Source organism: Rhinichthys klamathensis, unplaced genomic scaffold (genome assembly GCF_029890125.1).
Source record: "Rhinichthys klamathensis goyatoka isolate OS25496 unplaced genomic scaffold, OSU_Roscu_1.1 h1tg000420l_1, whole genome shotgun sequence".
NCBI classification, from domain to species: domain Eukaryota; kingdom Metazoa; phylum Chordata; class Actinopteri; order Cypriniformes; family Leuciscidae; genus Rhinichthys; species Rhinichthys klamathensis.
The window spans coordinates 406,084-420,123 of record NW_026606918.1 but is presented as its reverse complement, the minus strand read 5'-3'; the positions used below and the strand labels follow the sequence as shown (position 1 = coordinate 420,123).

The following is a 14,040-nucleotide window of genomic DNA, read 5'->3' as shown; positions in this document are numbered from 1 at the left end:
AGAGGGAAAACTCCATATCTGGGCAAACAAGGAGGCTTCTCCCCCGAACAGACTGGAAAGACCCTGCAGGCCCTGAAGGAGAGGCTGGAAAATCTTCAGGTGGGTGGATTGTATATATTGGGTGGATTGGTGGGTGGGTCTTATTAAACTGAAATGTAAAGCCTGTAATTTGATTTAAACACATTAGATTGGGTTAGTGAGTTTTTAAAAATGTTTTTGATCTTATTTGATCAAAAAAGACAGCAATTTTGAATAATATTATTACAATTTCAAATAACTGTTTTTTGTTTTAACCCTCTGGGGTCCTTCGGCCCAAATGGACCTGAAGCATTTAAAAAAAAATTTTTTTAAATCATAGCTTTATCGGAATGGTCCGAAATTTGGTGACTTTGTTGGTACTTGGTATATGAACACCCAAAAAAATTGGGGACAGGATTTGAATAGTCTAAGTGGTTGTAAAAAAAAATAGTCGAACTCAGGACCTTCGGGTCCAAATGGACCCGCATAGGAAATGAATGGGAAATTGGCAAAAATGTGAAAATGCTGAGTTTTTTTGTGCGTACAATCTACAAATCAGCCACGATCCAGAAAAAAAGCACACAACAGTGAAGGGGTGAATCTATAAAACATCAAGAGTGCAAAACAGACACATCCACACACACACACACACACACACACACACACACTTTTATACACATACAAACACATATAAATTCAGATTACATATGGGTTTTGAATTTTTAAAATGCTCAGTTTGTCCACCAGATGGCATCCATCTCATTTCAAAAATTGCTTTCATGAGGCCTAGGCTTGACTCTAAAATGAAATACAGCTTTAAAAAAAAAAAAAATCTATTATATTCAATGGGGAAAAAATGTGTCAAAATGATTGATAATGAATAATGAAGGATATCTCAAAACACCAAAAAAGAAAAAATATTATAAAAAACAAGTAAAAAAAAAAAAAGATGATTTTTTTTTTAATAAATATTAATCCCACCCTTCCGGCCCATTTGGACCCGAAGGTCCCGAGTGTGACTCTGAAATGAAGGACCCCTACATTTAAAAATGTAATTTATTCCTGTGATCAAAGCTGAATTTTCAGCATCATTACTCCAGTCTTCATTCTCACATTATCCTTCAGAAATCATTCCAATGTGCTGATTTGGTGCTCAACAAAAAAAAACCCATTTCTTATTATTATCATTGTTGGAAACAGTTGTGCTTCTTAATATTTTTGTGGAAACTGTGATTCTTTTTTTCCGGATTCTTTGATAAATAAGGTAATGTACATCCAGCCGGTTGTTATCGAAGAATAAGCCCCGACAGGGAGATCAGGACTTTTTTGTAATGTCTTGAAATCTTTATCATCTTATTATCCATTACAGTGTGCAAAACAATGAACACAGCAACAATATTATGGTACTTTTTTTATACTGAAGTCCTCCGATTTAATTTTCAATAGGCTACTATCACAAAATACAACAGAGACGGAAAATGGCAGCAGCTGCCTTTGGACTGAAACAGTCCGTGGCGTGAGAAGAGAGACACGAAAGACTCGCAGGCCTTAGATACGGATACCCGGATGAGCTCTGTTATTCCGTTTTGCTCTTGAAAACGGTTGTTATCGGGGATTAACACACCTCGGAATCAAGCAGTCCAGAGAGCCGTGTAATAAATAGATTTAGCATCACATCACAGCATTTACAATATTTGAAATCTTTTGTATGTCTTTACTGTCACGTTTGAGCAATTTAATGCATCATTTCCAAATAAAAGTTTTAATTTCCTAAAAAAACAAAAATAATAACTTCACTGACGGTTTTACACCCAAACTTTTTAACGGTAGTGTCAAATATGTATTTTTTTTTTCTTCTTGTGGGAAAGTCATGGAAATTATTACTTTCTAAAATGTCTTGATATTTTTCAACTGCTTGGATTTTTGTTTGCTGGGGTTATATGTCAAAACTTCTCAGGATGACATAAGCTCATTTATAGTTCTGTAAAGTACACTTTGGTGGCTTCCTGTGCCAAAAACAGATCATTGAAAACAGTCTTCCGTTTAGGCAGCCCAGCCAGGATTTACTTATTAAATTAGCCAGATCCCTACCCTTGAGAGAACACACAAGACGAAAAACAAACTAGCTACAGTACAGTAACGCATCACAATGGTTGCAATGCACTTAGAACTGTAAACAAGCCACCATGTGACACTTTTATTGAGTATAGTATTCAGTTAAACTAATTAAATGCAATTAAACTCTCCCTTTTTAATTGTTCTGTATAATCATTGCTGACATAGGGTTTGAAGTTGTAGACATTTCATCCAAGTTTTAACTTGACTCTGTTCTTTAGAACTCAGACACGTTCTTTCTATTTCCCAAAGTGACTTAGATATCACTCCAAGCTTTATTGGAGAGGAAGTGCACACACAGCACGCTGGTGATGGCACTCTACAATGTGCTAGTTACTGCCATCAGCAATTAGCCCCATCTGCTTTGATGAGCCATTAAGCGCAGAATGCTGTGGCGCTAAGTAAAGCTGGATTTGCTACGACTTATCAAAGGAAAGAAGCTGACAGTGAAGGAAGGGCTGGCTTGTGATGTCATAACACTCATCTATATTAATACACTACCGGTCAAAAGTTTGGGGTCGGTAAGATGTTTTAAAGTTTTTAAAAAGAAGTTGCTTGTGTCACTAAGGCTGCATTTATTTGATGTAAAAAAGAGTCATATTGTGAAGTATTATTAAAATTTAAAACAACTGTTTTCCATTTTAATGCATTTCCAAATGTAATTTATTTCTGTAATGGCAAAGCTGAATGTTTGAATTATTCCAGTCTTCAGTGTCACACGATCCTTCAGAAATTATTCTAAAATGCTAATTTGGTGCTAGTGAAACATTTCTGGTGCTGCTTAATACTTTTTTAGAAACCGTTATATGATTCATTGATGAATTGAGTTCAGAAGAACAGCATTTAATTGAAATATATATTTTTTCTAACATTGTAAATGTCTTTAGTGTCCCTTTTTTAATCAATTTAATGCGTCATTACTAAATAAAAGAATTAATGTATTTAAAAAAAATCTAACTGACCTCAAATCTGTCAATGGTTGTGTGTATATTGATTGTTAATGATATATATATGTTTGTATATTGAATGTTTGTTGAAAACATGGTGTGCTATGTATTTGGTTGAATTGTCATCTATAATTTTAGCCTTTGATTTATAAAATGAAACATTTTAAAATATTTGTAGATTTATGTGAAACAATTATTATATTATATTATATTATATTATATTATATTATATTATATTATATTATATTATATTATATTATATTATATTGTATTAAGCATATATTTGCATGAGATTGTGAGTCAGTGTTGTGCGGTTACCCTATTTTCAAGAAACTGTACATAACCGCATTATATATTATTATCATTGAATTGTAAACATTGTATTTACAATCTTGCCAAAACTGTGTACTGTTGTTTATTGCCTTCATTTTTGTTCTTATAGGCAAGAAATTCTTCCAGTTCCTATTCAAGTTCATTGAGAGACCTCCTACAGCGCAAAATCAACGCACTGGAAGAACAGCTCCATCATCACTATGACCACCATCATGGATATGGTCATCATGAGGATCATCATGACCATGATGACCACCATAATACCCACAACAATAACCACCATGATGACCATCACGATGACCATCACGATAACCACGATGACCATCACGATAACCACGACAACCACCAGGCAAACAATCACGATGACCATCACTCCAGCAACCATCGTAACAACCATTATAATTATCACTATGAACGTCATAGCGACCACCATGATGATCACCAAGACAATCATCAAAACGGCCATGATGATCATCATGACAACCACCACAACAACAACAACCACCATGATGATCGTCATGATGATGGCCATCATGGCAATGGTCACCATGATGATGGACGCCATGGAAATGATGATCATGTCCAGCATCCACAAACCTCTTTCAAGCCAACTGGGCCAAGAGCGCCTGTCCGTGGAGCCCTCAGTAAGCTAGATGCAGTGCTGAGTAACCTTCACCACAAGACTCCAGAACCAGGTGATATGTCCTAAAAAGTAGAGTATAGGACAACTCTAGAGAAGTGTTCGTGCAGAATCTTAGATTTTTATTTAATCATTCAAACTTAATGTCCATTCTTTGATGTTTTATAATGGTTTTTGTAATTTTGTCCTAACCAAATATATATTGAAAATTTTTTGAGGGAATATGCATATGTACCACCGGTCAAAAGTTTGGAATAATTAATATTTTTTAAATATTTTTTAAAGAAGAATCTTATGCTCACAAAGGCTGCGTTTATGTGATCAAACATAGTCACAGATCAAACAAAGAAACACAGTTAAAACAGTAATATTGTGAAATATTATTACAATTTAAAAGAACTGTATAAGAGAACTGTACTTACGATATTCGAAATTTAATTTATTCCTTTGATGGCAAAGCAGAACTTTCAGCATCATTACTGGCTTCAGCGTCACATGATCCTTCAGAAATTATTCTCATATTTTGATTTGGTGCTCAATTATTAATAATGATTCTTTATATTATAATTTTTGTGGAAACTGGTTTGCTCATGACGTCATGAAAGTGAAGCCACCGTGCCTTTGTTTAAAGTTGGGAATTTACCCTGCTTATTAAAAGTTATGTTCATCTTTATTATAGTAGTGAATTTTAGATCAGCTGATGGACGAAACACCTCAAAATTTGTATTAGAAATGTCAAAATAATTCTTCTGAAATCTGGATTCAGATTTATGCTTTGTAAGGCATGCACATACAACTTAATTTGTCATGTAGGCTACAGTTATTCACTGTGGTTATTACATTATTTTGTTATAGCTATAATATTGTTTTTTTTCTTACAGTAACTGTAAATGATTCAGCAGTCTTTTCATTAAGAGCATGTATTTAAAAGCAGTGAAGATAATGACTTAAACGTTGGTTAAATTAATAATTACTGTAGCTCAACAATATATAGGCCTACAAATAACACTCAATATATACATTGTCATGCTAGTAAAAAGTAATAGAATTTGAGCTGACCTGTGGCTTTTTAACGGTTTCCAAGATCTCCAAGAGTCTGGATGTTGGTCAACAAAAAGACATCAGGAAATAATACACAAGCTTCACAACTTCTTCAGAGAAATAATGCAGACTGCATATGGTTTTAAAGACATTAAGCTTTATTTCCAAGCATTTATACTGTTGCTCCGAGATGATGCATGGTAAACCTTGGATTTTAATAAAATACATTGCAATATAGTAATAGGGTCTTGAATGTCTTGTAATATTTATTGTATATTCAAATCCATTTCTGCAAATAATCCCAGATATATGTTCATTCTTAATATTTCCTGCATAATTACGTACATAAAGAAATCTATTTTGTGTTAGTTCAGTCACCTGTGTCGGCAGTGGGCCGTAGACACCCATTATAACGATTTCTATATATCGCTTATCCTGCTTGAAAAGAACATAAACATTAAAGAAAATGTTCAAAGTATCAATTAATGAACATACATACATCTTAAAAAACTATTCATGTTCCACTGATATGCTGCAAATCAGGTGATTTTAGCTCAATGTTTTGGCTGATCAATGATGCCCTCTGTCGGTAGAGAATAGCAAGATGGCCGCTCGAACACTTCCGGTGGCTTAAAGGGATACTTCAGGATTTAGCATTAAGCTTTGTATTAGTAGAAAACCTGTAGTATTTTCGAATTACCATGCTTTCCACCCTCATATCCCCCTGAGATGAGAGATTTATGTATTTTTGGTCTGGAAAAAATCCTCCAATGACGCAAAAATCGTCATTTTGCGTCATCAGAGGATTTTTTGGCCAGAGGCTAAAGACTACAGCCAGTAGTAGGGGCTGTTCCGCATGTTTTCAACCCGCCCATAGAGGGTGGGATCTCACTCACAGAATGTACACATAGTGTCAGCCATCTTTTTTTGGAAGCTAAGCTAGCAGGCTCTTGTTCTGTGGAGAAAGCTGAGTAGTAGGGGTTACCATCCTCATTTTCCCGGACATGTCCGGCCGTCGATGTCCGGGATTCAGCTTTTGCTTTCTGCAGTCGCCATTCATTGTTTACATGCACACCTTTTGTTTCAATCTAACTGAATTCATTCCGATTGGTGAATCTGAATGTAGTGTTTACATGAACGCTAAACAAGTGATCGGTTGATGTGCGTTTTAACATCGCTAAGAAAATCCCCGCTCCTCCGTGAGAGATACGAGACCGATGCGTCTCACAGGTGTCGCTCATCGGTAATCACGCCACCGGCCTCGCGCAGTTCTCCCGCGGCCCTAGCCTCGTCCTGCTCGCCACAGTAAACATAATGAATGAAGATTGTTGCGTCTTTTGTTGACGCAATATAAAAGTGACCGTTTACAAGAGCTTCAGTGTCTAGAGATGAACACTCAGCTCAGCTCAATGTCCCTGACCATGATAGGGCCCCTTTTTTCAGAGCTCTTGGGAGCAGAACTAGAAAGGGAAACTGCCTCCGCCATGTCCAGCTTACATCTTTCACTGAAAGAGAGTAAAGAGACCAAAGAGTGGGTCACCAGTGCGCTCAGACTACCAGGATCCGAGGGAACACTCTTACTCCCAAACTGGAGGAGTTGACCTTCCCTGATACACTTTTACCACTGATTCACAAGGGAAGCTTGTTGTCTCACTTCTTGCTCCAATTACATAAACCGGAGGGAGCCACACAGATAGTGGGTCACATATGATGACCTAGTCCACCTTCAACACCTTAAAGCACTTAACCCTAGGCTGATAGTTGTTCCTTGCCTCTTGTCTGTGAAAGCTCCCAGAGCTCTTTTATTTCTCAGGAGAGCTTGCTCGAGGTTTGCATAGGCTTGAGATGATGGCTTTTTGGCTTGGTTAGTTGGGGACACTTAATATTTTGCAATATTATTGACTTAAATACACTGACACAGTTGGATGAGAACTGAACTGCATTTCAACTGAATAAAGACTGTTTACTGTTGTCATTTTAGAGCTGCTTTACAGCATAATTGCATTCTGTTTCTCGTCATTAAAACATTATTTTCCTGTTTATCACTGTAAGGCTGCATTAAAACAATCTTAATTGTATATGTAAAGCACTATATAAATAAAGTTGACACAGTACGGTGTGTCACCACCAGCAGCATCCTGTGACGTAACAATTGAGTCTTACCAGCAGAACTTACGCTAAAGCTTTCATTTCAAACACAGATGCTGCTCTGTGGCAACATTAGCAGTCATAGATTGGCCAATGACATGTGCCGTCTGCTTCGTGGCACGGAGGGCAAGATTTGTGGCCCTGTGGAGTTCCAGGACTGCCTCAGGTGCCAATCCCTCAACATGACCCAGGTCCTTGAGAAGGTCAGCCTGGTACGCCTGCAACACTGCCATTGTGTGCAGGGATGCACTGGCCTGACCCGCCGCCGCATAGGCCTTGCCCACCAGCCGCAAGGTGGTCTGACACGGCTTGGATGACAAGACCGAAGCCTTCAGTGAAGATGCCGCACCAGAAGAGAGAGAGGTAGCTAGCAAGTACCTCTTCTACCTGGGGCATCTTCACAAATCCTTGGTCACGTAGCCCCTGCACATTCAAATAATTGGATGGTTTCTCCCACGATCTCGACAACTCTTCGTGGAGATCGGAAAAGAAATGGAAGTGCTTATGAGAGCATCGATGGCCCATGAGGAATAGCTAGTCTGCACTGAACAACCTCCTGCTTTCCCAACATCCAGTCTAGACTGAGTCTAGCCGTGGTACAGGATATCACTTACAGCTACTCCTCATACGAGGGGCCACGAGAGGAGGCGGTAGATATAATGTCCACCTTTAACTCCCTCCACATCTAACTCCTCAGATCTAGTCAATAACATGCTTTCAAATTAATCAGAAGAGGCCACAGAGAGGGCTTCCTGATCCAAACTGAGAGTCTTGGAGCTAGCAGTTGAAATCCAAGAAAGGGATGCACACATCTCAGATGCCTACGATAGCTCCACCTGTGACCTCCACGATCTGAGTCACCAAACCGTGAGGCACAGTTGCCTGGCTCCCTTCCCTCGTAAAGAGAGCCAGGCGGGAGTGGAGCTTCTTCACTGTGAAGCAATCACAGTGAACACAGCCAGCTCCTTCAAGAGAAGACAGTGTGTGCTCCACTCCTAAACAAATTAAACACATATTGTGTGATCATCACCCATAATGAAGTGGGGACACAGCGATGCACACTTTCTAAATGCATGTTTGCTTGTCATCCTAATAATCGTTGAGACAGACAATAAATAAGACTTACTACACACAGAGATTTTCTTGAAGACAAAGAAGCTGATGAAGTCTAACGCAGTCACACTTTTATAGTCATTCCGGCACGCTGAGTGATGTCACACAACTTCCTTGGCCAATAGAATTGTCATATTACACGTGCTTTAGACACCGGCACACACTGAAGGCGTTCTCATAGTCTCAGCAACTGATGCAGCACTGAGTACCCTCAATAGGGAACTTAAGTATGTCTTATTTTGTATATGGTCTTATTTTTCATGTTCTAGTTCTGAAAGGTTAAAGCTCCAGTCGGCAAGTCTGGCAGATTGAGTGGATTTAGGAACATTTTGAATGTTTACAACTCTCATGCCCCTCCCCCACTATCAACGGAGACCCTCCCACCCAGTTCATGCTCGTCAGTGCGTGTGCACCAGATTTTCAGTGAACGCCAGGACTCTCAAGTGTCACGCATTGAGCGTGACAGTCACTCATTTCGGTCTTTTGTCACGCTCTCCCGCCACACATTGTATTTCTCACGCTGAAAAACTATTTGAAATATATTTAATATACCGCAGCGCCCAAAACTCTGGCCGCGCCGCTCTCACTGTGGAACCGGCATGAATCAAGCGTGTTTCCTCTGGTGTTGTTCGTCGAGCTACACAATAGCCAATCAGAAAATAGCACTATTGTATCTGGGTAAGATTTAACGCAACAACCAATGACAAAAATGTATCCAACCCCCCGTCGGCTGGGTGTCACTCTTACCTGTCTTCAAAACTTGAGAGCCCTGGAACGCGCCCGTCTCATCAGCATCCATCAACACCATGGAGTATTTGGAGGTATGCTGTCCTGGCTAATCTACCGATAGATTGCAATTGCTAACGTCATTTATACTCTAAATGAGCGTACTTGATTTTCCGCCATCACTCTTCGTTACTGCGCGAACTTCCGCAAACTTCAGGCGTGTGCATGTGATTGTAACGTGCGTGAGGAGTGGCGTGTGCCCGATCTGTGATTGACAGTCAGATCTCACACCCCCCTGCGCTGATTGGACATGATGAACCGGGAGCTGTGGATTTTTGCAAAACAAATAACACGCTCCAGGTGGAGTTAGAAGCTCGGGTTTTTTTCTAAAACCACTTTATTTATGTTGTTCTGTCAGATTATAGTGTCGATTTCACTGAATATGATCAAAAAAATGTTGCCGACGGCAGCTTTAAATAGTCTTCTTCTAGGAGATCTGTCTTCAACTCAGTGGCGGTTCTAGCCCATTTCAACTGGGGGGGCCAAGCTGGGGCCAGTTGTACTGTTAGAGGGGCCAGTTACATTTAGACCTTATTGTTGTCATATCATTTTCTGCACTGCTGCAGGCATTAACAGGGAAAATACCGTGTTTATAATCATTCAACAATGTATTTGCATATCCATTATATTTTTACATTTGCATTACATATTCAGTATTAGTCACAGTAACTGTAATAGACATGATGTCCTTCTTTCTCTTCATTTTGAGAACTATAGAGCAAAAGCAATGGGGACCAAGAAGCTTATTAATTCATTTACTGAAAATAACTGACTTGATATGTCTAACCGTTTACAGGGTTCCTGCACACTTTTTAGAGTCCAATTTAAGGCTTTTTAAGACCTAAAGAAATCAAAATTAATACCGTACATTAGAGGTGTGCAATATTGACAAAAATATATTTCAACATTTTCAACATTTTGTTAATAATTAGATAATATTTTACTGATTGTGTTTTTGTGCTGGTGCCATGGCTGGTTTAGGCCTGTTGTTGACAGCTGACTCACGAAGATATTCCTATTTTTCATATTCTATGCAGTGGTCGATTCACAGCAGTGACAGAAATACATTTTTTAATTAAGGGGCAATATTTGCCACCTTAAATTGATTTCCAGGGGCATTTTCACCTATATATGGACATTTTTTCTAAACTTATTTAGAGTTATGCATCACCTTTTATGTCAAATACTAACATTCAAATTATACAGTAATTATACTTATTTATACAATAATACTTAATTATACAATAATTATACAGTACCACTGTTACCAGTCAAATTAATTAATTCAATCAAAATCCATCTTTGCAGTGCAGAGGTGACACAGAAGTGGCATTAATATATTTACACTCCATTTACAATTGCATAAATAAAGCTATGAGATTTTTTTCAAGTCAATATTTAAATATGAAATTATTTCTAAGTTTAACGTTTTAATTAAAGGATACTTTAAATATGAAACTAAAACCGCCAGTAGGCGGCGGCAAGTCCCTGTAAGAGGGATTCATTCATTCAAACGATTTGTTCAAACGGCCGATTTATTCGGGAAAGAAGCAAGTGATTCGTTCAAAACGCGGATTTCAGTCAAGAAATCATCGCTGTGTTGCATTGAGACTCACTACGGTTTCATTATGAAATTCTAGTCGGCGAAATAAAGGGAAAACAAACAATATTGACAATATTGTGTCTAAAAAGTAACTCCCAATGTTAACTTATTGTTAATTTAACTGTTGTATAACATAAATATCACAGTTGCAATTGTGCACGGGAAAACGGCACTCTTGCTGATGTGATATTCTAATATAAGAACATAATATGATATAAATATAAGACAAAAACTAATTTGGGGACATAGCCTACCTATGAACTGCACACAGCAGTGAAAGGACGATAGACAAATGCTATGTCAGCTCACAGTGCCTCGTACATACCGTGAAACTTCAAATAATAGCCGAGTCCCGAATAGACGCCTGTCTCTTTTACACGCCTGGTGTGGCGACAGGTTTGGGTACATAAAGGCCGGTCTCAAATAGAAGCCGGGTCTGTTTTTAGTTTCGGGTTGTATTTTATCTTCTAAAACCCGTCAGAGCGTCCGCTTGCTGCGCTTGACAGTGCATAACGAGCAGAGAGAGAGAGAGAGCGCCCCGGCCGCGCGCGCGCACTCACCTCTTCAAACATTCTGCCGCGATTCCCGCGAATGTGATGCGAATTGTCACGTGAAAATGCAAATCCACAAAGATAGAAAAATAAAAAAAATAATACACATACAACGATAGCAAAAAACAGTTTTGTAAAAATTATTTCAAACTCCACATTTAGGGGGGCCACAAGGGGGGCCAAGCTTTTTGTCACAGGGGCACTGGCCCCCCTGGCCCCCCCTCTAGAACCGCCACTGCTTCAACTGTCTTTTGAAGATTTCAGTCGAGCTTTTATATGTTATGCTGCAGAGAAATGAGATCCTGTTTTATAATTTCTTTATTTTCACCAACAGGTCCAAATAAGAAACTCAAAAATCCTGACGCTTTTCAGATTGGCTTCCCGATGCGCACCAACTACATGTATGGGCGAATCAAGCGCACCCTTCTGAGCGAGATCTTCGCCCTCACAGTCTGCCTTTGGTTGAAAGGGGGCTCAGGTCCTGGGATCGGAACCCCGTTCTCCTACTCTGTCCCTGGCCAGGCCAATGAGCTTGTCCTGATTGAGTGGGGCAACAATCCCATGGAGCTGCTGGTGAATGACAAGGTAAAGAAATTACCTAATTATAAAACAGGGATTGTGTAACGAAAGATTAATGTCCTGGTTTTGCAAAACAAATGCAATCCTAAAAAAAACACCAAACCCAAACAAACAAAAACCATTATAATTTAGGAGTGTATTTAAATAGATACAGTAAAATCAAATATGTCATAACATTGGACAAAATAGCTAATACAATGCATTGTATTAAAATGCTAGACAACACAGTTTGGAAAAGGGATCACCAGACTTACCCTGCTGATGACCTTGTCCTGCCATTGCAACAGTCTGCAAAGCTCTCTCTTCCTCTTGGCTGCCCAGCCATTGCATCATCCTGCCTAATTAGTTAATGGCTTATCCTTGGTTGACGTGTGAATACATTCTACTGTTTTTTTTAAAACCGAAACAAGACAGGCCTCTTCTGTCAATGACTGTTTACATGCTGTCAACTAAACAACTAATGCTAGCAGCTAATAAGCGTGATGAGGTTTGTCAGAGTGCAGACTATTTCACAAGGGAACTTTGTTGAGGTATACAAGCAAACTATAAACATTTAATGAGAAGTTAAAGATTGCGACTTAATGTTCTTTTGTGATGATTTGTACGCAAATATCCAATTGGGTCTATTTCTCTCTTTCTTTCTTTTTTGTTCTAAAATATCCTGTTACTGTTTTATGGAGAAACTTTTTAAATAAATCACAGTCAGTGAGTGAGCTGTCTGGATGATCCAGATTAGATCACAAACTAATTCCGACCATTATGCTTGTTATTTATATGTGAATTGTCCATATATATATATATATATATATATATATATATATATTTTTTTTTTTTTTAATCAACATTTTTTTTATTCATTTATAAAAACCTCTTTTAAAAACATCTTCCGACCCCAAACTTTTAACCGGTAATAATGAGTATGCTGAAATATTGCAAGAGAAAATATTTATCAGGTCAGTATTTGTTAATCTCCATCATCAGACAAGGATACATCATTAAAACTGAACTAGGGCACAACAGTAGTTAATAAAAAATAACTGAATATGCGAGAGTGTGTAAGACAGAATTTCATCTACTATACTAACAAAACAATCACTGTATTGTTTAAAAATGTACTCTGTTTTTGCCCTCTTTCAGGCAGTCACTCTTCCTATTTCTCTGACGGACAGTAAGTGGCACCACCTCTGTGTAACATGGTCCACACGGGATGGCATGTGGGAGGCTTATCAAGACGGTGTGAAAAGGGGCTCTGGAGAGAATCTCTCCCCCTGGCATCCGATTAAACCAGGAGGAGTCTTTATCCTGGGACAGGAACAGGTACATCTCACAGAATCAAACATAAGTGAATCAAAACACACTCGCACTAACTAACACCCGACTCTTTTGTACCCAGGACACTCTGGGCGGCCGTTTCGACGCCACACAGTCTTTTGTGGGCGAGATGTCGGATATGCAGCTGTGGTCGCGTATGCTCACGTCTACCGAGATCTACGACCAAGCATCCTGCTCCAGCCACCTCACCGGCGACATCATCACCTGGAGCGAGTCCATGGTGGAACTCCACGGAGGTGTCACAAAGTATCCGTTCGACCCTTGTCATTAAGGATCTAACCAGAGAGAATAAATAAATCTGCTTAACTTGCAGCTGGAAAGGTGGACAGTTGTGAATCTGGACTCGTACTGCAGCTGCTCAATTAACTAAGCACTTTATTAGTTTAAGTGTCTAAAAATTACATACTGCAAATCGATAAGCACTCAGGATGTCAACAGACTGGTTGAACTCCATTCTGTGTTTTTGGTTCACTTCCAGACACTACTGAAAGCACTTCAGTATCACTACTTTAGTATACACGTGCAAAAACACTTCACAACAGCAATCAATTACTGTCGACATGTACTATTAAAATAAGGCGAGACAATGTGGACTATTTTTATATCTGTACAATGTCAAGTGAATTACACATTTGTAAACTTTTTTCCTTTTCTTTGGTTGGTTAGACCCATTTGTATTCGCTCTAGCAGCATGGGGGGCACCAGTGAGTTTTAAAGGCCTACATTTCATTTATGCTACATTTTTATAAGCCAGGACTTCAGTATAGCTAATAACCTGAGGTGCTCTTTTAGTCTTGAAAATCAAGAATAAATTCTGCTAAAAATAAGCAAATC

At 38.7% G+C, this 14,040-nt stretch overlaps 1 protein-coding gene across 1 annotated transcript; it reads left to right on the top strand.

Moving 5' to 3' along the window:
- Positions 1 to 3: 3 nt before the first annotated feature.
- si:dkey-14o18.2 (neuronal pentraxin-1) lies at positions 4 to 13,731 on the top strand (the record flags this gene model as incomplete). The annotated part of the gene is made up of 5 exons (XM_056235349.1): positions 4 to 99; positions 3,523 to 4,108; positions 11,630 to 11,880; positions 13,012 to 13,191; positions 13,268 to 13,731. Coding segments are annotated over 5 exons (1,323 nt in total), but the record flags the coding sequence as incomplete, so codon positions are not given.
- Positions 13,732 to 14,040: the final 309 nt, after the last annotated feature.